The sequence below is a fragment of the Oryctolagus cuniculus genome, chromosome 13 (assembly GCF_051225735.1).
Source record: "Oryctolagus cuniculus isolate XC-2025 breed Fujian yellow rabbit chromosome 13, ASM5122573v1, whole genome shotgun sequence".
Classification (NCBI taxonomy): domain Eukaryota; kingdom Metazoa; phylum Chordata; class Mammalia; order Lagomorpha; family Leporidae; genus Oryctolagus; species Oryctolagus cuniculus.
Genome location: NC_142879.1, coordinates 54,979,394 through 55,006,156, shown reverse-complemented (window position 1 = coordinate 55,006,156; position 26,763 = coordinate 54,979,394). Strand labels below are relative to the sequence as shown.

Sequence of the window (26,763 nt, the reverse complement as noted above, 5' to 3'; positions counted from 1 at the left end):
TGAATTCTAATACACTGAATCTTCATAATAACCCTCTAATGTGGGTTATATTATTGTCTCCATTTTCATATGAGACTACTGAAACACACAGACAATTAATCCATCTTGTAACTTAGCCAAGGTATGACAGCTAGTTCATTGTAATACCCTGGTAAATAGCAGATTACAGAATTAATGAACTGGAAGACAGGTATCAAAAACCTTAAATGGATACAATATAGAAAATAAACCAAAAATTAGGAAGAGGTGTGGAAGCAAGGATGAAAAGGTCTGAAGTGGCAGACGAGAGGATTTGTAGAGAGAATAACTGAGAATTTTCCAGAATTAAAACTTGACACAATAATTCTTTGGCAGGTAAATGAAAGTGAGTCAAGCCTATCTTCTGAAGATGTCCTTTCACTGTGTCTTACCCTGACCACCGTGGTGGCCTTTTCACTGGTGTCTTGAACTGCATCTCACACCCCCAGAGTGCCTCTCCCTGCAGGCCCCAACAAAGGGTCTTCTGCAATGCCTACTGGCTCATGCTACTCCTGTCTAGAACATGTTAAGGGATCTCACTGCTTGGGTGATGAAATGTAGGTTGGTAGGCATCACACACCATACCCCCATCATCTGACATGTATCTCACCAGCCCTTTTCTTCTGACTCCCTACCTTCCCACCCAATAGTGTTTACAGTGCCACTTTTACTTATGTACCCTTTCCTTCACAAACACATTTGTCTTAGCCCGGAATGACCTTTGCCAAACCTTCTTCTTTGAACAAATCATGACAGTTCTTCAAACCTCAGTTCATATGCCATCTTGCCAGGAAATCCTGCTCTCACTCCTCCACCATGTCTGAGGAAGTGATTTATCTGTGGGTCTCTGAGGTTCTCTGTGAAAATCCTCTTCACTGGGTCTCATTACTGCCACAGAGCACCTGGAGGGGAAAAAAGTCTTATCTCTGTATGCCCTGCTCCTAGTTCATGAAAGACACATAGTAGCAGTATTTCTTGGATAAATGAATGAATAGATTGCACTCTAGTTACCTCTGTCTGTAACATGCAAATCACTTGTTTGTCCTTACTGGAAAAGATCTATAATCATGACCTACAAAGAAATTCTTTAAGGAAATTTACTATTTCTTAAAAAAGCATTCAGAATAACCCTCCCCTGAAAAACTAGGACTGGAAAAATATATACATATAATTATATATTTATAAACTATATTTTAATTGTGTGATAAAGCATTTATACTATCATAAAATGTAATTGTGAAATTGGTAAACTATACATACTCTCTTGCCTTCAGTTGTTTGTATACACACACATACAGAGAGAGAGACACATATAAGGTATTCAAAAAGTTTGTTGCCAATGTGCAACATGGGAAGGAGAGGTTAGGAACTCCTTTTGAATCTCCCACATGAGTGTCAGGAATAGTACTTGAGCCATCATCTTCTGCTTTCCAGGTGTATTAGCAGGGAGCTGGATGGAAAGTGGAATATCAGGGACTCTGAAATGAGATGTAGGTGTCCTGACAGCTTAACACACTGCACCAGAAGACCACACAGGGCTGGTGTGATGGTTTAAATCATCTAACAGAAACAAAGAAGGTATTAGCATTCTGTTCTACAAAGATAGCAATTTCTACAAATATTTTTTTAATGTAGTGACAAACTAGACATACAGAATTACAGTTAAGATGAATATGTGAAAAAGTGAAAACTTGGTTATAATAAAAGTAATATAATTCCATTTAAAACAGGAAGATTTTAAAGATTTACAATGCAGCCAGATCACAAACTAAAACTGCTTTGCAACTCAAACAGAAGAGGAATGGTGTTCTTGGGCCCTTTGAGGCAAGGCAGTGTCTCAATCCTGGATACCCCAAAGCATGTTCTGAAATGGTTCAGGGCACATTTCCATAGCCCTGAAGACTCCTGGCCTATGGAGGCAGTCACAGCCAGAGAACCAGAATGAAGCTCTCTAAAAGGAGGGCCAGGCCCAAGACTCCTGTTCTTGCTAAAAATTGATCTGATTGTTGTGATTATATTCAGTTGAAGGTCACATGACCTACTTAAACAGGCAACTGCTACATGACAGCCTGGTATTGCTTGGCCTTTCGATTGCTTAAGTAGAAAATATGTATTTTTATTTGAATAAAACATGCACAGTATAAAAATTAAAATAGATAAGATATACCTAATATATCAGCACAGATATATTTCAGAAACAATAGTGAATAAAAAGGCAATATAAAAATATCCCTAGAGCATAATACCATCTAAAAAAGTTGATAAACTGTCGATAGTTGTATAGACCATATAATGGAAGTATAAAAATTTACATGGAAACATAAATACAAAATTTAAACTGGTAGTAACTCTGGCAAGGGAGAAGAAATGAGATATAGAACAATACGTAAAATGTGTGTATATATATTGCTTTACTTATTTAAAAATGAACTGAAGAGGTCTGCGCTATGGTGTAGCAGGTAAAGCCAGAGCCTGTGGTGCTGGCATCCCATATGGGCACTGGTTCGAGTCCCGGCTGCTCCACTTCTGATCCAGCTCCCTGTTAATGTGCCTGGAAAAGCAGAGGAAGATAGTCAAAGTGCTTCGGCCCCTGTACCAACGTGGGATACCTGGAAGAAGCTCATGTCTCTTGGCTTTGCATTGGTCTGGCTCTGGCCATTGCGGCTATTTGGGGAGTGAACTAGAGGATGGAAGACCTTTCTTTCTCTGCCTCTGTCTCTCTGTAACTCTGCCTTTCAAATAAATAAATTAAAAAAAAAAAAAGGAGGGGCCGGCGCCCTGGCTCACTTGTTAATCCTCCACCTGCGGTGCCGGCATCCCATATGGGTGCCGGGTTCTGGTCCCAGTTGCTCCTCTTCCACCCCAGCTCTCTGCTGTGGCCCGGGAGTGCAGTGGAGGATGGCCCAAGTCCTTGGGCCCTGTACCCACATGGGAGACCAGGAGAAGCACCTGGCTCCTGGCTTCAGATCGGCGCAGCACCGGCCATAGCGGCAATTTGAGGAGTGAACCAACGGAAGGAAGACCTTTCTCTCTGTCTCTCTCTCTCTCACTGTCTAACTCTACCTGTCAAATTAAAAAAAAAAAAAAAAGGAAAATGTAAAATACTAAAATTTGTTTAAGTGGTCAGTATGTAGTTCTTCATTATACTTATCCTTTCTACCTTTCTATTTTTTAAGGTTAGAGAGAGCCAACAATCTTCCATCCGTTGGTTTACTTCCCAAATGGCTGCAATGGCCAGGGCTGGGCCAGGTCAAAACTAGGAGCCTGGAACTCCACCTGGTTCTCCTACATCTTCTGCTGCTTTCCCAGACAAATTAACAGGGATCTGGATTGGAAGTAAAGCAGCTGGAACTGAAACAGGTGCTCATATGGGGATGCCTGCATCGTAGGCGGCAGCTTAACTTGCGGTGGCATAATCCATTCTGCCAGAATGCCAGCCTCATTTTTCTACATCTTTAAGGGAAATATTGAAATGCTGTATGACAATAAACAACCTAATGAAGAAAACCAAAGTCATTCCCAGATATATGAGGACATATAACTTCTGTGAGCCAATATGGACTTCAGAGCCTCAGTTTGCAACCTTTGATTTATTTTTTAAAAGATTTATTATTTATATATTTACTTGAAAGGCAGAGGGACATAGTAAGAGGGAAATAGATGGGGAGAGAAAGATATCAATCTTCCATATTCTGGTTCACTGCCCAGATGGCTATAACAGCTAAGCCCAGGCTGAAGCCAGTAGGAGCGAGGAACTCCATCCAGAGCTCCCTCTTGGGTGGCAGGGACCCAAGCATTGGGCCATCTTCTTCTGCCTTCTAAGGTTCATTAGCAGGGAGCTGGATGGGAAGTAGAATATCCAGGACTCAAACCAGCACTCCAGTATGGGATGGGGATGTTACAAACTGCAACACGCTTGATCCAAAACTGTTGACAAGTAATGGTGCCGTCAGTGCCTGTCTCTATCAGTAGCATCATGAATTGGTGTGACACCTCTGAAAAGTATCCTGTAAAGAACTACAAAGTTGTCTCTCTCTCTCTTTCTCCATCTCCTGCTCTCTCTGTCTATGTCTGTCTGTTGGTCTCCTAATATCTCTGTCTCTTGATCTCTCTCCTATGCCCTCCTCTTTCTCTTTCTTCATCTTCGCCCCTTCCCTCCAGTCTGTTGGGTTTTCTCCAGTGAAACTTTTGCCTTAAAAAAAAAAAAGAACTACAAAGTTATTAATATTCACTGATCCACTATTAGAATTCTGGAAATTTATTCCAAAGAAATAATTCAGGGTGCCGGCACTGTTGTGTAGTGGGTAAAAGCCACCACCTGCAGTGCTGGCATCCCACATGGGTGCTGGTTCAAGTCATGGCTGTCCCACTTCCAATCCAGCTCTCTGCTATGGTTTAAGAAGGCAGTACAAGATGGTCCATGTCCTTGGGCCCCTGCACCTATGTGGGAGACCTGGAAGAAGCTCCTGGCTCCTGGCTTCAGATTAGCACAGCTCCAGCCGATGCAGCCAGTTGGGGAGTGAACCAGTGGATGGAGAACCTTTCTCTCTCTCTCTCTCTCTCTCTCTCTCTCTCTCTCTCTCTGCCTCTCCTTCTCTCTGTGTGTAACTCTGACTTTCAAATAAATAAATAAATCTTGAAAGTAAGAAGAATACAACACCCGTTCATGATGAAAACTCTAAGCAAACTGGGTTTGGAAGGAACATTCCTCAATACAATCAAAGCAATCTATGAAAAACCCACAGCCAACATCCTATTGAATGGGGAAAAGTTGGAAGCATTTCCACTGAAATCTGGAACCAGACAGGGATGCCCACTCTCACCACTGCTATTCAATATAGTTCTGGAAGTTCTAGCCAGAGCTATTAGGCAAGAAAAAGTAATTAAAGGGATACAAATTGGGAAGGAAGAACTCAAACTATCCCTCTTTGCAGATGACATGATTCTGTATTTAGGGGACCCAAAGAACTCTACTAAGAGACTATTGGAACTCATAGAAGAGTTTGGCAAAGTAGCAGGGTATAAAATAAATGCACAAAAATCAACAGCCTTTGTATACACAGACAATGCCATGGCTGAGGAAGAACTTCTAAGATCAATCCCATTCACAATAGCTACAAAAACAATCAAATACCTTGGAATAAACTTAACCAAAGACGTTAAAGATCTCTACGATGAAAATTACAAAACCTTAAAGAAAGAAATAGAAGAGGATACCAAGAAATGGAAAAATCTTCCATGCTCATGGATTGGAAGAATCAGTATCATCAAAATGTCCATTCTCCCAAAAGCAATTTACAGATTCAATGCAATACCAATCAAGATACCGAAGACCTTCTTCTCAGATCTGGAAAAAATGGTGCTGAAATTTATATGGAGGCACAAGAGACCTCGAATAGCTAAAGCAATCTTGTACAACAAAAACAAAGCCGGAGGCATCACAATACCAGATTTCAGGACATACTACAGGGCAGTTGTAATTAAAACAGCATGGTACTGGTACAGAAACAGATGGATAGACCAATGGAACAGAATTGAAACACCAGAAATCAACCCAAACATCTACAGCCAACTTATATTTGATCAAGGATCTAAAACTAATTCCTGGAGCAAGGACAGTCTATTCAATAAATGGTGCTGGGAAAATTGGATTTCCACGTGCAGAAGCATGAAGCAAGACCCCTACCTTACACCTTACACAAAAATCCACTCAACATGGATTAAAGACCTAAATCTACGACCTGACACCATCAAGTTACTAGAGAACATTGGAGAAACCCTTCAAGATATTGGCACAGGCAAAGAATTTCTGGAAAAGACCCGGGAGGCACAGGCAGTCAAAGCCAAAATCAACTATTGGGATTGCATCAAATTGAGAAGTTTCTGTACTGCAAAAGAAACAGTCAGGAGAGTGAAGAGACAACCAACAGAATGGGAAAAAATATTTGCAAACTATGCAACAGATAAAGGGTTAATAACCAGAATCTACAAAGAGATCAAGAAACTCCACAAAAACAAAACCAACAACCCACTTAAGAGATGGGCCAAGGACCTCAATAGACATTTTTCAAAAGAGGAAATCCAAATGGCCAACAGGCACATGAAAAAATGTTCAAGGTCATTAGCAATCAGGGAAATGCAAATCAAAACCACAATGAGGTTTCACCTCACCCCGGTTAGAATGGCTCACATGCAGAAATCTACCAACAACAGATGCTGGCGAGGATGTGGGGAAAAAGGGACACTAACCCACTGTTGGTGGGAATGCAAGCTGGTCAAGCCACTATGGAAGTCAGTCTGGAGATTCCTCAGAAACCTGAAGATAACCCTACCGTTCGACCCAGCCATCCCACTCCTTGGAATTTACCCAAAGGAATTTAAATTGGCAAACAAAAAAGAGGTCTGCACCCTAATGTTTATTGCAGCTCAATTCACAATAGCTAAGACCTGGAACCAACCTAAATGCCCATCAACGATAGACTGGATAAAGAAATTATGGGATATGTACTCTTTAGAATACTATACCGCAGTAAGAAACAACGAAATCCAGTCATTTGCAACAAAATGGAGGAATCTGGAACACATCATGCTGAGTGAAATAAGCCAGTCCCAAAGGGACAAATACCATATGTTCTCCCTGATCGGTGACGACTGACTGAACACCAAGAGGGAAACCTGTTGGAGTGAGGTGGACACTATGGGAAATGGTGGCTTGATCAGCATAGCCCTGACTGTTAATGAACAACTTAATACATTATCCCTCTTAGTAGTTTTTTTTATCTGTTCTACTTAATATGACTGATTTAGATCTGTAATTGATGCACAGTTATTCTTAAGTGTTGAAAATTAACTGAAATGTGATCCCTGTTGAACATGGTGGTGGGAATGGGAGAGGGAAGAGATGTATAATTTGGGACATGCTCAGGCTGACTTGCCCCAAGTGGTGGAGTTGGAAGCATACCAGGGGATTCCAATTCAATCCCATCGAGGTGGCATGTACCAATGCCATCTCACTGTTCCAGGTGATCAGTTTCAGTTCACAGTTGGTCATGGTGAAGGGACTGGGAGTCAAAGGGAACACATAGACAAGTCTAGTACCTGCTAACGCTAACCGATGGAGTAAATAAAGGGGAGAGTGATCCAACATGGGAAGTGAGATACTCAGCAGACTCATAGAATGGCAGATGTCCTAAATAGCACTCTGGCCTCAGAATCAGCCCTAAAGGCATTCGGAGCTGGCTGAAAAGCTCATGAGAGTATTTCAGGCATGGAAAGCCAAGACACTCTGGCAAAAGATCTCTGCGAGTGAGATCCCAGTGGAAAGAACAGGTCTTCAAAGAAGGAGGTACATTTCTCTGAAGGGAGGAGAGAACCTCCACTTTGACTATGACCTTGTCTAAACAAGATAAGAGTCGGAGAACTCAGAGGGCTTCCATAGCCTTGGAAACTCATGACTGGAGCATAGGGAGATTACTGATGCCATAGACAGGAGTGTCAATTGGTAAAGTCAACAACAGGAGTCACTGTGCACTTACTCCTCATGTAGGATCTCTATCCTTAATGTGCTGTACATTGAGATTTAATGCTATAACGAGTACTCAAACAATATATTTCACTTTGTGTTTCTATGGGGGTGCAAACTGTTGAAATCCTTACTTAATGCATACTAAACTGATCCTCTGTAAAAAAAAAAAAAAAGAAAAAAAAAAAAGAAATTATCAATTCCCAACTTGACTCTCACTGGGATTAAACATGACAATAGGTCTGCTCTGATTTCATCATCATTTAAAAAAATCATCTATTATTTTTCACTTTATGTTTCTGTGTGGGAGCAAACTGTTGAAATCCATACTTAATGTATACTAAGCTGATCTTCTGTATATTAAGATAATCGAAAATGAATCATGATGTGAATGGAAGGGGAGAGGGAGTGGGAAAGGGGAGGGTTGTGGGTGGGAGGGACGGTATGGGGGGGAAGCCATTGTAACCCATAAGTCGTACTTTGGAAAATTATATGCATTAAATAAAAGTTAAAAAAAATATATAAAGTTGATATAAACTGAAAAAAAAAAAAAAGAAAGTAAGAAGAAGGAAGAAAGATAGGAAGGGAAGGAGGGTGGAGTGGGAGGGAGGGAGGGAGGAATGATTCAGAAGAGAAACAAAACTTAGAGAGAGAGAGAAGCCAGCACTGTGGAGTAGCAGGTAAAGCTGCTGCCTACAGTGCCAGCATCCCATATGGGATTATTATTAAATAATCAGTCAACAGTTGATGGATATCTGGGTTGATTCCATATTTTAGCTATTGTGAATTGTGCTGCAATGAACATGGGGACACAAATAACTCTTTCATGTGCCGATTTATTTTGGCCTGGGTAAATTCCCAGGAGCAGGATGGCTGGGTCATATGGTAGGTCTATATTCAGATTTCTGAGGTATCTCCATACTGTCTTCCACTGTGGCTATACAAGTTTACACTCCCACCAACAGGGAACCAGGATACCTTTTCCCCACATCTTCTCCAGCATTGTTATTTGTTGATTTCTGTATAAAAACTATTCTAACTGGAGCGAGGTGAAACTTCATTGTGGTTTTGATTTGCATTTCCCTGATGGCTAGTGATCCTGAACATTTTCTCAAGTGTCTGTTGGCCATTTGAATTTCCTATCTTGAAAAATGTGTATGGCAGTATTATAGCTATAAAAAATACATGTGCATTTGAACAAATATTGGACATGGTAGACAAAAATGAAAAGTATGTAAAGTTGAAGAGATTATGGGCAGTTGAAAAAAAAATTTAATTCTTTATTAGTTTTACCCTTTGAAAAGTGTTGAACAAAATAAGATTTAAAAATGATATGTTTGAGAAGAATGAGTTACTTTTGTTTGTTTTTTTTTAAGTGACTGGTATACTTTTTGTTGTGGTTGTTTTCTTACACTTTACCTAATGTTTGAATTTCAGCCATCAGAGCTAGAAATGGAGACTCAGATCCATCTCTATGGGCACACAGAAGAGATAACCAGCCTGTTTGTTTGCAAACCATACAGTATCATGATAAGTGTGAGCAGGGATGGAACCTGCATCATATGGGATCTGAACAGGTACAGAAGAAGGTCTCCCATGCAGAACAATTTTTATATTTCAGTTTTCACTGTATATGATATTTGTACATACACCAGAATAATATTGTGACATTCTAATCCTTTAAGCATGAAATATGTACTTAAAGCTAAGATTACTTTTGTAATCTTACTAAAATCAAAATATCATATAGATAAACTTTTATACCTTATAAATAACAGGCCCATATACTGAAAGAAAAATAATTATGCAAATAAGGTAATATAATTAAATTTAATGATCATATGCAAATTCGTGTCTTTTGTTTTCAGGTTGTGCTATGTACAAAGTCTCACGGGACACAAAAGCCCTGTCACTGCTGTGTCTGCTAGTGAAACATCAGGTGACATTGCTACTGTGTGTGATTCAGGTGAGCTTGTTCCAAATCAAAGCACAGGGCCATCACTCTATACATTGCATTCAGATAGTGGGTTATATCCTAGGTGAACTGTTAGACTTCATGTCCTCTTAGGCCTTTACCAGATCTAAGCACTTAAGTAATAGCATATATGTTTATTAAAAATACAAAAAAGTCCATCAATTTAGGCATCAACTTATGCAGATAATTTAGCTCTCCTTCTGACATATGTAAAATTGCATTTGAACATACGTAAGTTAAGCAAATTATTGTTACATAATTATCTAAGTTTTTCTTGATTTTTCTTTCTCCAGCCTTTTTTGCTTTGCTTCCTTTCTAAAAGTTATTTATTTAAGAGATAGAAAGAGCCCTCATGGACTTGTGTACTCTCCAGGGGCCCACATCATTGATGGGGTATGGTGGTAGAAACTGGGAATACAATTCAGGTCGCCACATGGGTGGCAGGAACCCAATTATATGAGTCACCATCATAACCTCCCAGGACCTACATCAGACAGCAGCTGTATTCAGGAGCCAGAGCTGGGTACTGAATCCAGGTGCTTCAGTATGAGTCCCAGGCATCTTGACCACAAGGTTGTACACCTGCCCCTGCTTCTGCTTCTCTTAACTTCTGTTTAACTATTAGCTTTCTTTTTTAAATTTTTTTAAAGATTTTTATTTATTTATTTGAGAGGTAGAGTTACAGACAGTGAGAGAGAGAATGGTCTTCCGTCGTTGGTTCATTCCCCAATGGCCACAACAGCTGGAGCTGCGCCAATCTGAAGCCAGGAGCCAGGTGCTTCTTCCCAGTCTCCCATGTAGGTACAGGGGCCCAAGAACTTAGGCCATCTTCTACTGCTTTTCCAGAACACAGCAGAGAGCTGGTTTGGAAGAGGAATAGCCAGGACCAAAACCAGCACCCATATGGGACACTGGTGCCACAGGTGGAGGATTAACCTACTATGCCACAGACCTGGCCCCAACTATTAGCTTTCTTATATTCCTCCTGTTGAAGGACAAAAATGTCAACAAATTGAGTTTAAATATATAATTGGCTTTTATTTGAGATTCATGAATTGGGCAACATCCCATTTATGACATAGGGAGATGCTCTGATAGGCTGAACAGAGGAGGTGTCCTTTATAGGCAGAAAGATTAAAGAAAGCAGAAACAAGGAACAAACAACAGTTTGATCATTTCAAAATGAGTCTCAGGGCCGGCACCGTGGCTCACTTGGCTAATCCTCCGCCTGCAGCGCCAGCATCCCACAAGCGTGCCGGGGTCTAGTCCCTGCTGCTCCTCTTCTAGTGCAGCTCTCTGCTGTGGCCCGGGAGTGCAGTGGAGGATGGCCCAAGTCCTTGAGCCCCTGCACCCGCATGGGAGACCAGGAGAAGCACCTGGTCCAGCCGTAGCGGCCATTTTGGGGGGTGAACCAATGGAAGGAAGACCTTTCTCTCTGTCTCTCTCTCTCTCTCACTAACTCTTATCTGTCAAATAAATTCAAAAAAAAAAAAAAAAAATACCAATCCCACCACAGCTGGCACTCAAAACCAGCCAAGTAACTAATACCTATGGTTGCACAAACAAATGGAAAAAAAAAGCCACAAGTGAACATTTCAGACTATGAACACACAATTATTAAAAAAAAGAAAAAAAATTAGTCTCATTTTTTTAAAGATTTATTTATTTATTTGAAAGGCAGAGTTACAGAGAGGCAGAGTCAGAGATAGAAAAAAGTCTTCCATCCCCCTGGTTCACTCCCCAGATAACTGCAATGGCTGGATCCGTCCAATTTGAAGCCAGGAGCCAGGAAATTCTTCCAGGTCTCCTATATAGGTACTGGGTTTCAAGGACTTGGGCCATCTTCTACTGCTTTCCCAGGCCATAGCAGAAAGCTGGATTGGAAGTGAAGTAGCAGGGACTTGAATCAGTGCCCAGATGGGATGCCGGCACTGCAGGCAGCAGCTTCACCTGCTATGCCACAGTGCTGGCCCCATACTCTCCTTTTTTAAAAAGAAATTTTTACTTATGTATTTGAAAGTCATTTAGAGAGAGAGGGAAACACAGAGAGAAAGAGATCTTCCATCCAGTTGTTCATTCCCAAAATGGCTACAATGGCCAGGACTGGGCCAGGCCAAAGCCAGGAGCCAGGAGCTTCTTCAGGGTCTCCTGTGTGGGGGCCCAAGCATATGAGCCATCTTCCACTGCTCTCCCAGGCACAATAGTAGGGAACTGGATCAGCAGTGAGACAGTAGGAACTCAAACCGAAGCCCATATGGGATGTCGGCATCATAGGTGGCAGCCTAACCTTATGGGCCACAATGCTGGCCCCAGAATTATTTTCCTTATAGGGGGCTTTCCTTCTCCTCTTCACACATGTTGGCTGGGACCTTATGGTTAGATATTATGAGCCTCCTGGTGTTTTGTTTTGTTTTTGGAAAACTGGTCTATTGATTTTTTTCATGCATACATGTTAAAAAGCAATGATGTATCAGGGTATTGTGGCACAGTGGGCTAAGCCACTTCCTGGAACACTAGCATCCCATATCCGAGCACTGGTTTGAGTCCCCGCTGCTCTGCTTCTGATCCAGCTCTCAGCTGATGTGCCTGGGAAGGCAGCAGAGGATGGCCCAAGTACTTGGGCCCCTGTCGCTCCCCCTCTTCGTGGAGGAACGACACTAAACCATGCCTAGGTTTCATATCCGAGTCACGGCACCATTATGTCGCTCCCCGTCTTCGTGGAGGAACGACACAGGACCCTGCGCTGTTCTTTTGTCTGCTCGGCCCTCCCCGGGTTTGCTGCTGGTTCTTCCCGGGTTGGCTACCGACCCTTCCACCTCCGTGGAAGGGCGGTTCCCCCTGCCACTTTCCCCACTTCCGCGGGGGAGCGGCACACCGCCGGCCGGCTCTCTCGGGGGCTGCACAGGTGTTCCTTCAGATAGATGTTCCCGGTGCATGTTGTCTCTCTCCTCCTTTATAGTCCTCTTCCACCAATCCCAACTCTGCTACCCACACGCCGAGTATGCTGCTCTCCTCCAATCAGGAGCAGCTCCTGCAGCTTGTCAAGTTGGTGAGAGGCAGCTGTGTAGAAGCTGTTTGCTCCTCTCCCAGCGCCATATTGTGGGAGAGCAGATGCATAGAATAAGTCTTAATTCCAGTAACAGTCTAGTCCGAGTTGCTCCCCACAGGCCCCTGCCACCAATGTGGGAGATGCACATGGAGTTCTAGGCTCATGGCTTTCAATCCAGGCTATTGCAGTCTTTTGGAAAATGGACCAGCAGATAGATCTCTTTCTCTCTTTGTCTCTCCCTCTCTCTCACTCTGCCTTTCAAATAAAGTTAATCTTTAGAAAAACAATTTAAAAATAAAAAACAAAACCAATGCATCCAGCAGGAAAAAGTTGGAAGTTACATGAATTTTTGTTTGCATTTCTATTTTTTATTTTAAATATCATCTTTCTACATCTTTTAAATTTTTATTTACCATATTTGAAAGGCAGAGAGACAAAGACAGAGACAAAATTCTCTCACCCATTGGTTCAATTCCTGAATGCCCACAGCAGCTGGAGCTGGGCCTGGGCCATGCCAACACCAAGGTCTGAGTATCTGAGCCATCCCCTCTTGCCTTCCAGGGTGCACATTAGCCAGAAACTGTAATAAGATGTTGAGCCAGGACTTGAACCACAAACTCTGATAAGGAAAAGGGGCATCAACAGATACCCACCCCTGCATTTCTATATTAATGTCTTAAAATTAAAATGAGAGATGGGACCAGCGCTGTGGCATAGCAGGTTAAGCCACGGCCTGCAGCACCAGCATCCCACATGGGTGCCGGTTCAAGTCCCGGCTGCTCCACTTCCAATCCAGCTCTCTGCTATGGTCTGGGAAAGTGAAGGATGGCCCAAGTATTTGTGTCCTCACATCCACATGGGAGACATGGAAGAAGATCCTGGCTCCTGGCTTCTGGCATCAGCCTGGGCCAGTCACAGACATTGCTGCCATTTGGGGTGTGAACCAGAAGATGGAAGACCTCTCTCTCTCTCTGTCTCTCCCTCATTCTTTCTGTAACTCTGCCTTTCAAAATAAATAAAATAAATCTTTAAAAAAAATTTGAGGGGCCGGCACCATGGTGCAGATTAATACTCCGCCTGTAGTGCCAGTATCCCATATGGGCGCCGGTTCTAGTCCCGGCTGCTCCTCTTCCAATCCAGCTTTCTGCTATGGCCTAGGAAAGCAGGGGAGGATGGGCCAAGTGCTTGGGCCCCTGCATCCACGTGGGAGACCCAGAAGAAGCTCCTGGCTTCGGATTGGCGCAGCTCTGGCCATTGTGGCCATTTGGGGAGTGAACCAATGGAGGGAAGACTTTTCTCTCTGTCTCTTCCTCTCACTGTCTGTAACTCTGCCACTCAAATAAATAAATAAAATCTTTAAAAATAATTGAAAGGATAGGTGGTGGTATTTGAATACCAGCTAATCTATTTCCAACACAGCTTCCTGGGAGACAGCAGAAGATGGCTCAGGTGTTCTCATGTGGGAGACCCAAATTGAGTCCCCGTCTTTTGGTTTAAGGCAGGTCCAGCCCTGACTGTGGCAGGTGTTTAGGAATAAACCAGTGGATGAAAGGTCTCTTTCTCTCTCTCTCTCTCTCTGCCACTCTGCCTTTCAAGGAGTTACAAATAAACATTACACTATAAAATGAAAGAGTACTTGAAAAGCTTTTCATCCATTCAGTGTAGAATATCTGAAATGTTTATAAAGAGTGGTCCTCTTATCCTTTGCGGGTTGCCACGACCTCTCTTACCCACCCTCAGGTTCAGTAGTTGGCTAGAAGACTCACAGAACTCAGGAGGATACCATAGTTAACCACTGTAGTTTATTATAAAAGATAGAAATGAACTGCCAGATGAGGAGGTACCGTAAGGCAGTGGGTACTGAACCATAGTCAGCCTCTGTCCTGGTGGAGTCAGTGTTATAGAGTTGGAGTACACCACTCTGTGTCATTTGGATGAGTTCACCAACCTGGAAGCACTCCTAACCTTGTCCTTTAGGGCTTTTAAGGAAGTTTCATTATATAAGCGTGGCTGAGTAAATCATTGGCCATTGGTGACTGAGCTCAATCTCCAGTGCTTCTCCCTTCCCTGAAGATGGGTATAAGAGTAGGGGTGGGATCTTGAAAATTCCAATCCTGGTGACCAGTTCCCATCCTAAAGCTATCAAACCATCCCCCAACATGAATCACCGCATCAGCTTACAAAAGACTGTAAATTCCAGCCGGCGCCGTGGCTCAATAGGCTAATCCTCCACCTTGCGGCGCCGGCACACCGGGTTCTAGTCCCGGTCGGGGCGCCGGATTCTGTCCCGGTTGCCCCTCTTCCAGGCCAGCTCTCTGCTGTGGCCAGGGAGTGCAGTGGAGGATGGCCCAGGTGCTTGGGCCCTGCACCCCATGGGAGACCAGGAAAAGCACCTGGCTCCTGGCTCCTGCCAGGATCAGCGCGGTGCGCCGGCTGCAGCGGCGGCCATTGGAGGGTGAACCAACGGCAAAGGAAGACCTTTCTCTCTCTGTCTCTCTCTCTCACTGTCCACTCTGCCTGTCAAAAAAAAAAAAAAAAAAAAAAGACTGTAAATTCCAAGGGTTTTAGGAGCTCTGTGCCAGGAACCCAAGACTTAAGGGAGAGTATTTATTATTATTCCACAGATATCTCTTAGTTTTTTTTGTTAATGGTGTTGTATTTACAAAACATTAATTAATTCTTGTATTCAAGAAAAGCAATTCTATTAGGCACTATTAAAGATTTCAGATATGAAAGTATTTTTACCAGTCTTAGCCCCCAGTCATAAAACAGAGTTATTTTTAAAAATAAAAGCATTTTTATTTCCTAAGACCATAACTAAGGAAACTTTTTTTACTGAAACAGTTGACTTTGGAAATACAAGTATGTAAACAGATGACTGATAATTTTGCTAGTTGTTCTTCCTCAATTTGTACATTAGTAATTTTGAGTGTGTCACAACAAGAGGGATGCTAGGGGAACAGTGATTATAAAGAGTTCTCTGCTTTCTTGTTTCGGCAATGTTTGGAAGTTAGAACCTATCCTGAGGGAGCTGAATTCTGTAAAGTTAATTACTTTCATACTGCCAGTAGTGATTTATTTCTGTGATATTGTATCAGCTAGTCATATGGGAGGTAGAAGCAAAATTACTTTAGCTGCAGTTACCAACTCACCAGTAGGGTATTCAGGTGTCCCTGGATAGTGCACACATCATAGAGTAAAGAGTAGAACACATTTTTCCAATTTGAACAAAAAGACTCTCCAATTTTTTAAGGTCTCTTGATAAATATATTTTAAGAAAGCATAAAGAACACTTGGTATGTAGAAAATATAATATAAAAATTACTTTCTAAAAGAAAAGCAAAATTTAGGTTTAGTGACCCAGACTAGAGTTCATCCTCATATTTTCTGTATTTTAATAAGATTATCTTTTCATTTAATTTTTCCACAAACTCTTTGAAGTACCCATGTGTACATCCAGGGACTTTCATAGTACTTCTAACCTCACTCACATTTACACAGTTACTTTATCTTTTTTAAAAGAAAAAAAATCTCTGCAGTGATTAATTTTAAAAGAAAGGACAAAATGTAGTCTACTCTTGGAAAAGATGATTTCATTTTTTTTAAAGATTTATTTATTTATTTGAAAGTCAGAGTTACACAGAGTGAGGAGAGGCAGAGAGAGAGACAGAGGTCTTCCATCCGACGATGGTTCACTCCCCAATTGCCCGCAACGGCTGGAGCTGCACCTATCCGAAGCCAGGAGCCAGGAGCTTCTTCCGGGTCTCTCACGCAGGTGCAGGGGCCCAAGGACTTGTGCCATCTTCTACTGCTTTCCCAGGCCATATCAGAGAGCTGGATGGGAAGTGGAGCAGCCAAGTCTTGAACTGGCACCCATATGGGATGCCGGCACATCAGGCCAGGGCGTTAACCCACTGCTCCACAGTGCCAGCCCCCAAGATTATTTCATTTTTAGTTTTATTTATCTCCTGTATCTCAATGCTGTGTTTAGATAATGTCTCCTAATCAATGTTATATAAACATCAGTAAGACACTGGGCATTTGTTGTAGGGGAAAGGGATCACAAAATACATTTAACATAATTTTGCCATTTCTGGCATTTTTTTCCCCCAGAAACCTTTATTTAAGGTATATAAACTTCACGCATTTCATAAATACAACTTTGGGAACATAGTGATTCTTCCCACCCTCCCACCCCTCCTCCCACCCTTCTTCCTCCTCCCTCTCCTATTCCCATACTTATTTTTTACTAAGATCTATTTTCAATTAACTTTATACACATATGATTAACTCTGTACTAAGTAAAGGGTTCAACAAATATCATGAGAAAAAAAAAAAAAACTGTTCCTCAACAGTTGAGACAGAGCTATTCAGAGTCATTGCACAGGCCATTGCCGCAGCTCACTTGGCTAATCCTCTGCCTGCGGCGCTGGCACCCCAGGTTCTAGTCCCGGTTGGGGCGCCAGATTCTGTCCTGGTTGCTTCTCTTCCAGGCCAGCTCTCTGCTGTGGTCCGGGAGTGCAGTGGAGGATGGCCCAAGGGGTTGGGCCCTGCACCCACATGGGAGACCAGGGGGAAGCACCTGACTCCTGGCTTCGGAAAGGCGCAGTGCACCAGCTGCAGCGCACCGGCCATAGCGGCCATTTGGGGGGTGAACCAACAGAAAGGAAGACCTTTCTCTCTGTCTCTCTCTCACTGTCTAAATCTGCCTATCAGAAAAACACAGAGTCATTGCACAAAGAAGGAGGTACCTTTCTCTGAGGGAGGAGAGAACTTCCACTTTGATTACAGCCTTGTCTAAATAAGGTCAGAGTTGGTGAACTCAAAAGGCTGCCACAGCCTTGGCAGCTCATGACAAGAGCCTCGGGTGATTACTGATATCATAAGTAAGAGTGTCAATTGTTAAATCAACAACAGGAGTTACTGTGCACTTACTCCCTATGTAGGATCTCTGTCCTTAATGTGTTGTACTATGAGAATTAATGGTAAAACTAGTCTTCAAATAGTACTTTATACTTTATGTGTCTTTGTGGGTACAAAATGTTGAAATCTTTACTTAGTATACACTAAGTTGATCTTCTGTATATAAAGATAATTAAAAATGAATCTTAATGGAGAATGAGATGGGAGATGGAGTTGAAGATGGGATGGTTTGTAGGTGAGATGGTAGTTATGGGGGGAAAAACTGCTATAATCCAAAAGTTGTACTTATGAAATTTATATTTATTAGATAAAGTTTTCTTTAAAAAAGTGCTGTAAATGTATCCTATTTTGTAAATTAAATTGCCCCTAAATTGTGTACATAAAAATAAACCATACTAAAACAAAACAAAACATAACAAAAAGAGTCATTGCATCTCAAAATATCAATTTCACTTCTATAAATTACCTTTTAAGTGCTCTGTTAGCTACCACAGGTCAGGGAGAATATATGGTATTTGTCCTTTTGGGACTGGTTTATTTCACTAGGTACAATGTTTTCCATTTGCATCCATTTTGTTACAAATGACAGGATTTCATTTTTTTAACCACTGTGTAGTATTACAGTGGTGTACATATTCCATAATTTCTTTATCCAGTCTTCAGTTGACAGACATTTGGTTGATTCCATGTTAACTACTGTGTATTGAGCTGTAATAAACATGCGGCTACAGATAGCTTTTTCATATGCTGATTTCATTTCCACTGGGTAAAACCCAGGAGTGGGATGGCTGGGTCATATGGTAGGTCTATATTCAAATTTCTGAGTTATCTCCATATTATCTTCCACAGTGGCTATACCAGTATATATTCCTACCAACAGTGGATTAGAGTACCTTTTTTCCCCAAATCCTTGTCAGCATTTGTTATTTGTTGATATCTGTATGAAAGCCATTCTAATGGGGATGAGGTGAAACCTCATCATGGTTTTGATTTGCATTTCCCTGAGCATTTTTACATGTGTCTGTTGGCCATTTGGATTTCCTCTTTTGAAAAATGTCCATTTAAGTCTTTTGCCCATTTCTTAACTGTGTTATTTGTTTTGTTGTTGTTGGGTTTCTTGATCTCTTTATATTTTCTGGTTATTAATCTTTTATCAGTTGCATAGTTTCCAAATAATTTCTCCTATTATGTCAGCTGCCTCTTCACTTTGCTGAGTATATTTTTTTGCAGTGCAGAAGCTTCTCAATTTGATGTAATTCCCATTTGTCAATTTTGGCTTTGATTATCTATGTCTCTGGGGTCTTTCTAAGAAGTTTTTGCCTATGCTAATGTCTTGTAGGGTTTCCCCAATCTTTTCTAATAATTTGATGGTGTCAGGTCTTAGATTTAGGTCTTTGATCCATTTTGAGTGGATTTTTTGTATAAGGTGTAAGGTAGAGGTCTTGCATCGTACTTCTGCATGTGGAAATCCAGTATTCCCAGCACCATTTGTTGAAGAAACTCTCCTGTCCCGGGGATTGATTTAACTCCTTTGTCAAAAATAAGTTGGTTGTAGATGTGTGGGTTGATTTCTGGAGTTTCTGTTCCATTCAGTTGGTCTATCCATCTGTTTTTGTACCAGTACCAGACTGTTTTGATTATAACTGCCCTGTAATATGTCTGGAAATTTGGTATTGTGATGCCTCTGGCTTTGTTTTTGTTGTGTAAGATTGCTTTAGCTATTCAGAGTCTCCTGTGTTTCCATATGAATTTCAGCATCATTTCTTCTATATCTGAGAAAAATATCATTATTTTGATTGATATCTCACTGAACCTGTAAATTGCTTTGGTCTACCATGTTTTAAATATGCAGTTTATTGTTATTAATTGTATTAACAGCTGTAGTACACCACTGTTTCAAAACATCATCTATCAACCCAAACAGAAACTTTAATCACTATGAAATAATGCTTATTCCTTCTCCACCACCCCAACTCTGTAGCAGCCTCTGTTCTTTCTCTCCATGAAAGTGCCTATTCTAGTTATTTTATGTAAGTAGAATCATAATTTTTGTCCTTTTATGTCTGATTTATTTCATTTAACCTGATGTTTTCAGGATTCATTCATATTATAACAAGTGTCATAACTTCATTCCTTTTTATAGTTGAGTAATAATTGTATATATAAGGGTACTTTAAAAAGTTCATGGAAAATAAAGGAAAGGTATACCAGGGTATAAAAATTTTTGAAATCTATGCATTTTTTCATATTTTGCTTTTTCTATGATCTTTTTAAGATCCTTCAGGTGTACCGCATTGTTTATCTGTTTCTCTATGATAGAAGACTATCTTATGTGTTATTTTGCCTTCTAGCTATTGTGAATAATGCTACAGTGTATTACATTTTGGTTTGTAATATTTGAAGATTATTAGCATATCTTTAAATAAAGAAGCATTTCCAATATTTGTTCACTGTCTTAAGAAAGGAGAGAAATAAAATCTCTACCTTTACGTTAGTCCTAATCAAAAGATAGTGTTATTAAGACTAAGTTATTCAAAATTCATCATGCTCCCTAACTTCTTTCTTTATCAGTGTGAGAATATTTTCCCTAAAGAAATATGGACCCATCATAATTAAGCCCCAAACCACCAGCCCAAGTTTGTAGAGCATGGAAAGTAATTGTGGCCTCTTTTGCCCTTAACAAAACTAGAACAAAGTGTGGTCACTCAGTAGTCTTTGAAAATAATAGATCATTTGGCTGGTGTTGTGGTGCAGTGGGTTAACACCCTGGCCTGAAGCACCAGTATCCCATATGGGCACCGGTTCTAGTCCTGGCTGCTCCTCTTCCGATCCAGCTCTCTGCTATGGCCTGGGATAGTAGTAGAGGGTGGCCCAAGTCCTTGGGCCCCTGCTCCCACGTGGGAGACCTTGAGGAAGCTCCTGGCTCCGGATGTTGCGGTCAGCTGGGGAGTGAACCAGCGGATGGAAGACCTCTCTCTACCTCTCCTTCTCTCTCTGTGTAACTCTGACTTTCAAATAAATAAATAAATAAATAAAATAATAGATCATTTTAATAAGGTATTGATGTTGTGGCAGGTGCTGTGGCATAGTAAATTAAGTCTCCACCTGCCACACCAACATACCATATAGGCTCTAGTTTGAGTCCCAGCTGCTCCACTTCCAATCCGGCTGTTTCTTAATGGCCTGGGAAAGCAGCAGACAATGGCCCTAGTGCTTGGGCTCCTGTACCCAGTTGGGAGACCCAGAAGAAGCTCCTTAATCCTGGCTTCAGGTTGACCCATCTCCAACCATTGCAGCCATTTGGGGAGTGAACCAGCTGATGGAAGACCTTGTCTGTCTCTCCCTCTCTCCCTTTCTCTTTCTGTAACTCTGTCTCTCAAATAAATAAACCTTTTTTAAAAAAGATTTTATTTATTTGAGAGGTAGAGTTATAGACAGAGGGAGAGACAAAGAGAAAGGTTTTCCTTCCGATGGTTCACTTCCCAAATGGCCACAATGGCCGGAGCTGTGCCAATCCGAAGCCAGGAGCCAGGTGCCTCCTCCTGGTCTCCCATGTGGGTGCAGGGGCCCAAGACCTTGGGCCATCTTCTACTGCTTTTCCAGGCCACAGCAGAGAGCTGGATTGGAAGAGGAGCACCCAGGACTAGAACCAGCACCCATATGGGATGCGGCGCTGCAGGTGGAGGATTAACCTACTATGCTGTGGTGCCAGCCCCTAAATAAACCTTTTTTTTTTTTTTTAATAATAAGGTATTGATGTTAAAGAATTGATCTTAGGGGCCAGCCTTGTGCCACCATCCCATATGGGCACCAGTTCCAATCCAGCTCTCTGCTAATGGCCTGCGAAAAATCAGTGGAAGATGGCCCAAGTACTTGAGCCCCTGCCATGCATGTGGGAGACTCAGAAGAAGCTCCTAGATCCTGGCTTCAGCCTGGCCCAGCCCCAACCTTTGTAGCCATCTTGGAAATGAACCCATAGATGGAAGATCTCTCTCTGTCTTTCCCTCTCTCTCTAACTCTGCCTCTCAAATAAGCAAATAAATCTTTTTAAAAGAATCAATGTTAAGTATTCAGAAAAATGAGGGTTTTTTTTAAGAATTAGTTTTTTACTTGGGTAATTTTTTACTACACCCTTTTTTTCCTCTTCAAAAATCATGTGAGTTGTTTCTTAGAAACAGTTTTACAGAATATTTTATCTCCTTTTAGGGTTTGGTTAGCTTGCTAGCTACTTCAAAACATAATTCAAGCTTGACAGTTCATATACTAAAAGTGTAGTTACACAAATATTCATGATTAACCTCCCTTATTGCTCTACACCATACACTTTCAAAATTTTTTTCCTCATCATTGTCTCTAGATGAATACAGAAAGCTCTATGACTTACACTGTGGTGATTTCATTAGACAGTCTTAAATCATAGGAAATCTATAAATGCGATTGGCCTTCTGGGATGCCCTTCTGAGATATGGGTGGGCTCCGAGATGCCCACACACTGGTGACCTCTGGTGTGATTTGGGTGTTTTAGCTGGTGGAGGCAGTGACCTCAGACTGTGGACTGTGAATGGGGACCTCGTTGGACATGTCCACTGCAGGGAGATCATTTGTTCCGTTGCTTTCTCCAACCAACCTGAGGGAATATCTATCAATGTCATTGCTGGAGGATTAGAAAATGGAATTGTAAGGTAAGAAGGGTCTGCATTCTCTCTGTTTGCTTCAGTTCATCAGGACACAACAGTTTCAGAAATTATTTTATATATCTAGGCATATTATATTTAAATTTAGAGATGTAAAATCAACTTTGGATATAGGTTCTGCAGTTATTCCTGTTTATTTCTAAACAATAAAGATAGCTTTGGTATAGTTCTGAAGTTTTACATCAACTATAAAGTGTTAACAGTATGAAAGTACACAAAGGAAAAAGGAAAAATTTCCTTTATTCCCACACCTACCTCCTGCAAAACTCCCAGAGACAACCACGGTTTGTTCTGTTTCCTTCTGGATAATTTTTAATGAACAAACACGTACGTGGGGTTTGTTTAGTGGGGTAATTTAGTTTGCGTAAGTAGATGATCCCTTTTCTCCCCTGCAGGTTGTGGAGCACATGGGACTTAAAGCCTGTGAGAGAAATTACATTTCCCAAATCAAGTAAACCGATCATAAGGTGAGATCCCCCTCCTCTGGTTCTCATAATGTAACTTGTGGTTGTATCTTTGTTAGAGAGAGATTGAAGCAAAAGACCTGAGAAAAGTGAATGACGTCATCATGAAAAGCCAACCGCTTATCAAGACTCAGCAGTGTGGGCAACCATACTACTCATCTTCATGATGATGATCTGAGTCCAGAACTTGGAGTCTAACGCACAGACACACTAGTAGCAGGCCCAGGCCTCTGGAGTTAAGAAATTGTATTTGTTTCCTTTCTTTATTTGAAAAGATGGCAACAATGATTGATAGCTGCAGGAGTATGATTGACAAGATGGATAAACAGCCTGTCACCCTTTGCTTAGTTAACAAATTTGACTTTAAAAACTCAGTTAGGGGGTGGTGCTGTGGCATAATGGGTAAAGCCATCACCTGCAGCACCAGCATCCCTTGTGTCTAAACTAAGATAGACATAAAGCAATTCAAATTCTACTGTACTAACATAGATTTTATTTCCAGTGTACTAACTTTATTTTTTAGAAGATTTATTTATTTATTTGAAAGGCAGAGTTATAGAGAAGGAGAGAGAAAGAGAGAGGTTCCATCCACTGTTTCATTCCACAATTGGCTGCAGTGGCCAGAGCTGCACCTGTCTGAAACCAGGAGCCAGGAGATTTTTCAGGGTCTACCACGCAGGTGCAGGGGCCCAAGAATTTGGGCCATCTTCTACCACTTTCCTGGACTATAGCAGAGAGCTGGATTGGAAGTGGAGCAGCCGGCACTTGAACCAGTGCCCATGTGGGATGCTGTCACTGCAGGCAGTGGCTTTACCCAGTATGCCATAGCACCAGCCCCTAGTGTACTAACTTTAAAGTTTAACAAACCTCAGTTACTTATTAATAAAAAACCACTTATTTTTATAAGGAGAAAATTTAGAACTGTTTATTTTTCAAGTTTTCTTATATATTTGTTGTTTAGGTAATAAAGTAGAAACAACAATGAATGAGAAGATATACATAGAAGAAAACAAATCTACTAAGCTCTTCAATCCTCATTTTATTTCTCATCAACTAAAAATGAGCCTTAGAAATTTGTCAGCAAAGTAACTATATTACAGTGATACTCAAACCAATCACTTGTGGTCAGTCTTTTAGTTTACCTTTGTGTGCTCCAGTGAAGGTATCTTAACTTTAATCAAATCTCTGTGTGGTGACCAACATGTCTAATGTACAATTTTTTTTTGCAGCCTTACATTTTCTTGTGATGGCCACCATTTGTACACAGCGAACAGTGAAGGGACCGTGATCGCCTGGTGTCGGAAGGACCAGCAGCGCTTAAAACAGCCGATGTTCTATTCCTTCCTTAGCAGCTATGCAGCTGGATGAATGACAGGGAACTTTGCATTCTCCAAAGCACTGTAACTCCAAACTAGATTTGTTAACCTCACCAGTTTTAAGAGGTTGAACCTGAAGAAATGGATGACTAACAAACCATCCAAACTATGAAAAAGTCTCTTATCTGCACAAAATTCTAAAGCCTCCTGTGATCCTGAAAGTTATATTCTAATTTAGTGATAACCTGGAAGATCATGTCAGTATGCACCAAACAAGTTTTAAGTCTTGTGTGGTAATTTAAAATCATTCTTAAAGTTTTTTCCCACAAAAGTATTCGAAAGACAAGACTAAGGTCTCCTCTTTTTCTATTATTCCTAAAAGGCCAGTAGAATAAAATAATTAGCTGATTATTTATATAAAATATTCTAAAAGATATTTAAAAATATTTCTGCCTTGAGATACCTCCCCCTACACGCACACAAACACACAAATGAAAGAAAAATAATTTTTGGCACTCCATAATTGCTTTTTATTGAGAAGCAAATTTTGCCTCAGCACCAAACATTTTATGGAGTAACTAAATAGTAAAAATAAACTACCATGAATCTCAACTTTGGGCAGTTTTTGCCAATTTCTTTCTTAGAGGAGAACCAGAATTTTTGACAGCCACAAACTAGAATACAGGTATCTTTGATTTCATACATATTCTCTTTCTTCATGACAATTTTACTTAGAATTTATAACACTAGATGTTGAATATCCTTGGTTGAATCACTGAGGACTGACACTCACTCACTGTAACAGAAAGCCTCTACAATGTAAGGAGCCTGCACAGATCTTGTTAGCACAGTGTGGGCAAGGTTTTTCATCTAAGCTCCAGGAAGAATTTTCCTTCCTACAACAAAATTGTAAAAGAAAAGGAAACAGCTTGTTTTGTTATAAGCAGGAGGCAGAATAATACTTTGAAGAAATATTGTCACTCTATTAACCTACCACCTCAGAATTCTAGGAACAATAGAAAAATCTTAAGTTTGCGCTGCAGAAAACTTAAATACCCTAAAGACGGAATTCCTAAAAATCCTGGAGTAGTCTATCTCTCATGGTATTACAGCTGTATTTTTACTTAGGGTGCTGCTTTATTGGCTTTGAAAATACTGTAAAGTAAGCTGAATAATAATGTTACCATAGTATAAAAATATATATTCCTGCCTATGAATAACATGTGAATTTGTTATGGAAACTTAATTCATATGGTGTTTACAGAACCACTTTTGTAACTTCCAGACTTTCTAAGACATTCTGCATAAAACAATATAAAATACAATTCCAAAGTCTCTGCTGTCCAAAATAGGTAAGAGAAAAGTAGTGTCCTCATATACTTTAAACCTGAATTTCATACACAGATAAGGACACCTAACAGGCTGTGTTGACATCATGGTTTACACCAGCCACGTGTTAATTCTGAGGTCCATATATAAATGCAGAGATAAGATTGTTCTTATTCACGTTGAAGTGATTTGCTTTGTTTTAAAAAAAATTGCAGCTATTGTCTAACTTTCATTTTTTTTTTACTGAGAACTTTAAATTAGTCCCCTGTTAGAATAGGGTTGCTACTCAGTCTTTTTTTAAGGCCGAATTTCATCATTTATCTGAAGAGAAAATATGCAAAATAACTGGTCTTGTTAAGAGTGCAATATTATATTTTTATGTAAAAATAAAAGTTAATTTGGGGGGATTATTTATTAAGCATGAGACCTAATATGTATATGTTTGAAACGCTTCATAATGTGCATGTTGTAGCAAACATTTCTGTAAATTACCACAAGCTCTGTTACCTTTGTATACACTGCCACTTCAATTTGGAAATAAATTTCATAAAAAGTAGATTTAAATGCCTATTCTCTGTACAATTTAAATATTATGACATATCTCAAATCGATGAATTTTTCTTGCAACCCACATAGGTTCTATAAATTTATATCACTGGGAGGAGATAACTTTTGACTTCTTGTGTTTTTATGCCAGATTTTAATATTTCAACCTTTACTATCCTTAAATGAAGTTTGGACAGCAGTCCCAAGATCAAGCCATTTATTTTAAAGGAAAGAACATCAGTTCTGTCCACCAACCACCACTCCCCAGAAGACCAACAAGCCCCTGCCATGTGCCAGGCACTCTGCTAAGTGCTGAGGATCTCAAGCTGCCCAAGGTACAGTTAGTTGTTCCCTGAGCTCCTGGAGGTCACAGGCTGTGGAGAAACTGCAGTAAGTAGCATGCAATGTGCACACAGCCAGGAGGTGGAGTACAGGGTAGTCTGAGAGAATACAGCAGGAAGAATTCAATTTGTATTGAAGTAATCTAGAAAGCTTGAAAAATTGAAATTTTTGTGGAAGCCCAGTGAATGGATAAAAATCTGACAGGTGAAAATCTGATAGATGTGTTCCAGCTGATAGCTGTGCAAAGACCTGGAGCGGGAATGTGTACAAGCAAGGCCCGGTGAGGAAAGGAGCATCCTCTCCTCACCTCTGCCTTTCGGAGGAGAAAGGGCAGAAGTTAGAAAATGGTGGGTAAATTCAACAACAGCAGGTCCAGAGCCCAGAATGCTTTTGTTCTGCTTTGTATCTGTGGTGTTTTAAGAGTTCTGGAGACCAGCATGCCTGTTTCAAGATGTCTGTCCCCAAGAGAACTCAGCAGCAACACTTTTTCGGGCTAAGCCTGCCCCCTCGCTACCTTCAAGTTTCAGTTTGTTCCTTCGCAGGTGCAAGTCCAATGCCAGGCAATGGGTATCAAAGGGAGGGGCA

The 26,763-nt window shown here is 40.9% G+C and overlaps 1 protein-coding gene across 12 annotated transcripts in view; it reads left to right on the top strand.

Moving 5' to 3' along the window:
• The window catches only part of LYST (lysosomal trafficking regulator), a 229,791-nt gene extending 203,945 nt beyond the window's left edge, over positions 1–25,846 (top strand). For all 12 annotated transcript variants that reach the window (XM_008268236.5, XM_002717342.6, XM_008268235.5 and 9 more), the window contains 5 exons: positions 8,978–9,117; positions 9,409–9,506; positions 22,013–22,169; positions 22,577–22,648; positions 23,875–25,846. In XM_008268236.5, the coding sequence (XP_008266458.4) occupies positions 8,978–9,117; positions 9,409–9,506; positions 22,013–22,169; positions 22,577–22,648; positions 23,875–24,013 (606 nt within the window). In that variant the 3' untranslated portion in view covers positions 24,014–25,846. The remainder of the gene's footprint in view (positions 1–8,977; positions 9,118–9,408; positions 9,507–22,012; positions 22,170–22,576; positions 22,649–23,874) is intronic.
• Positions 25,847–26,763: the final 917 nt, after the last annotated feature.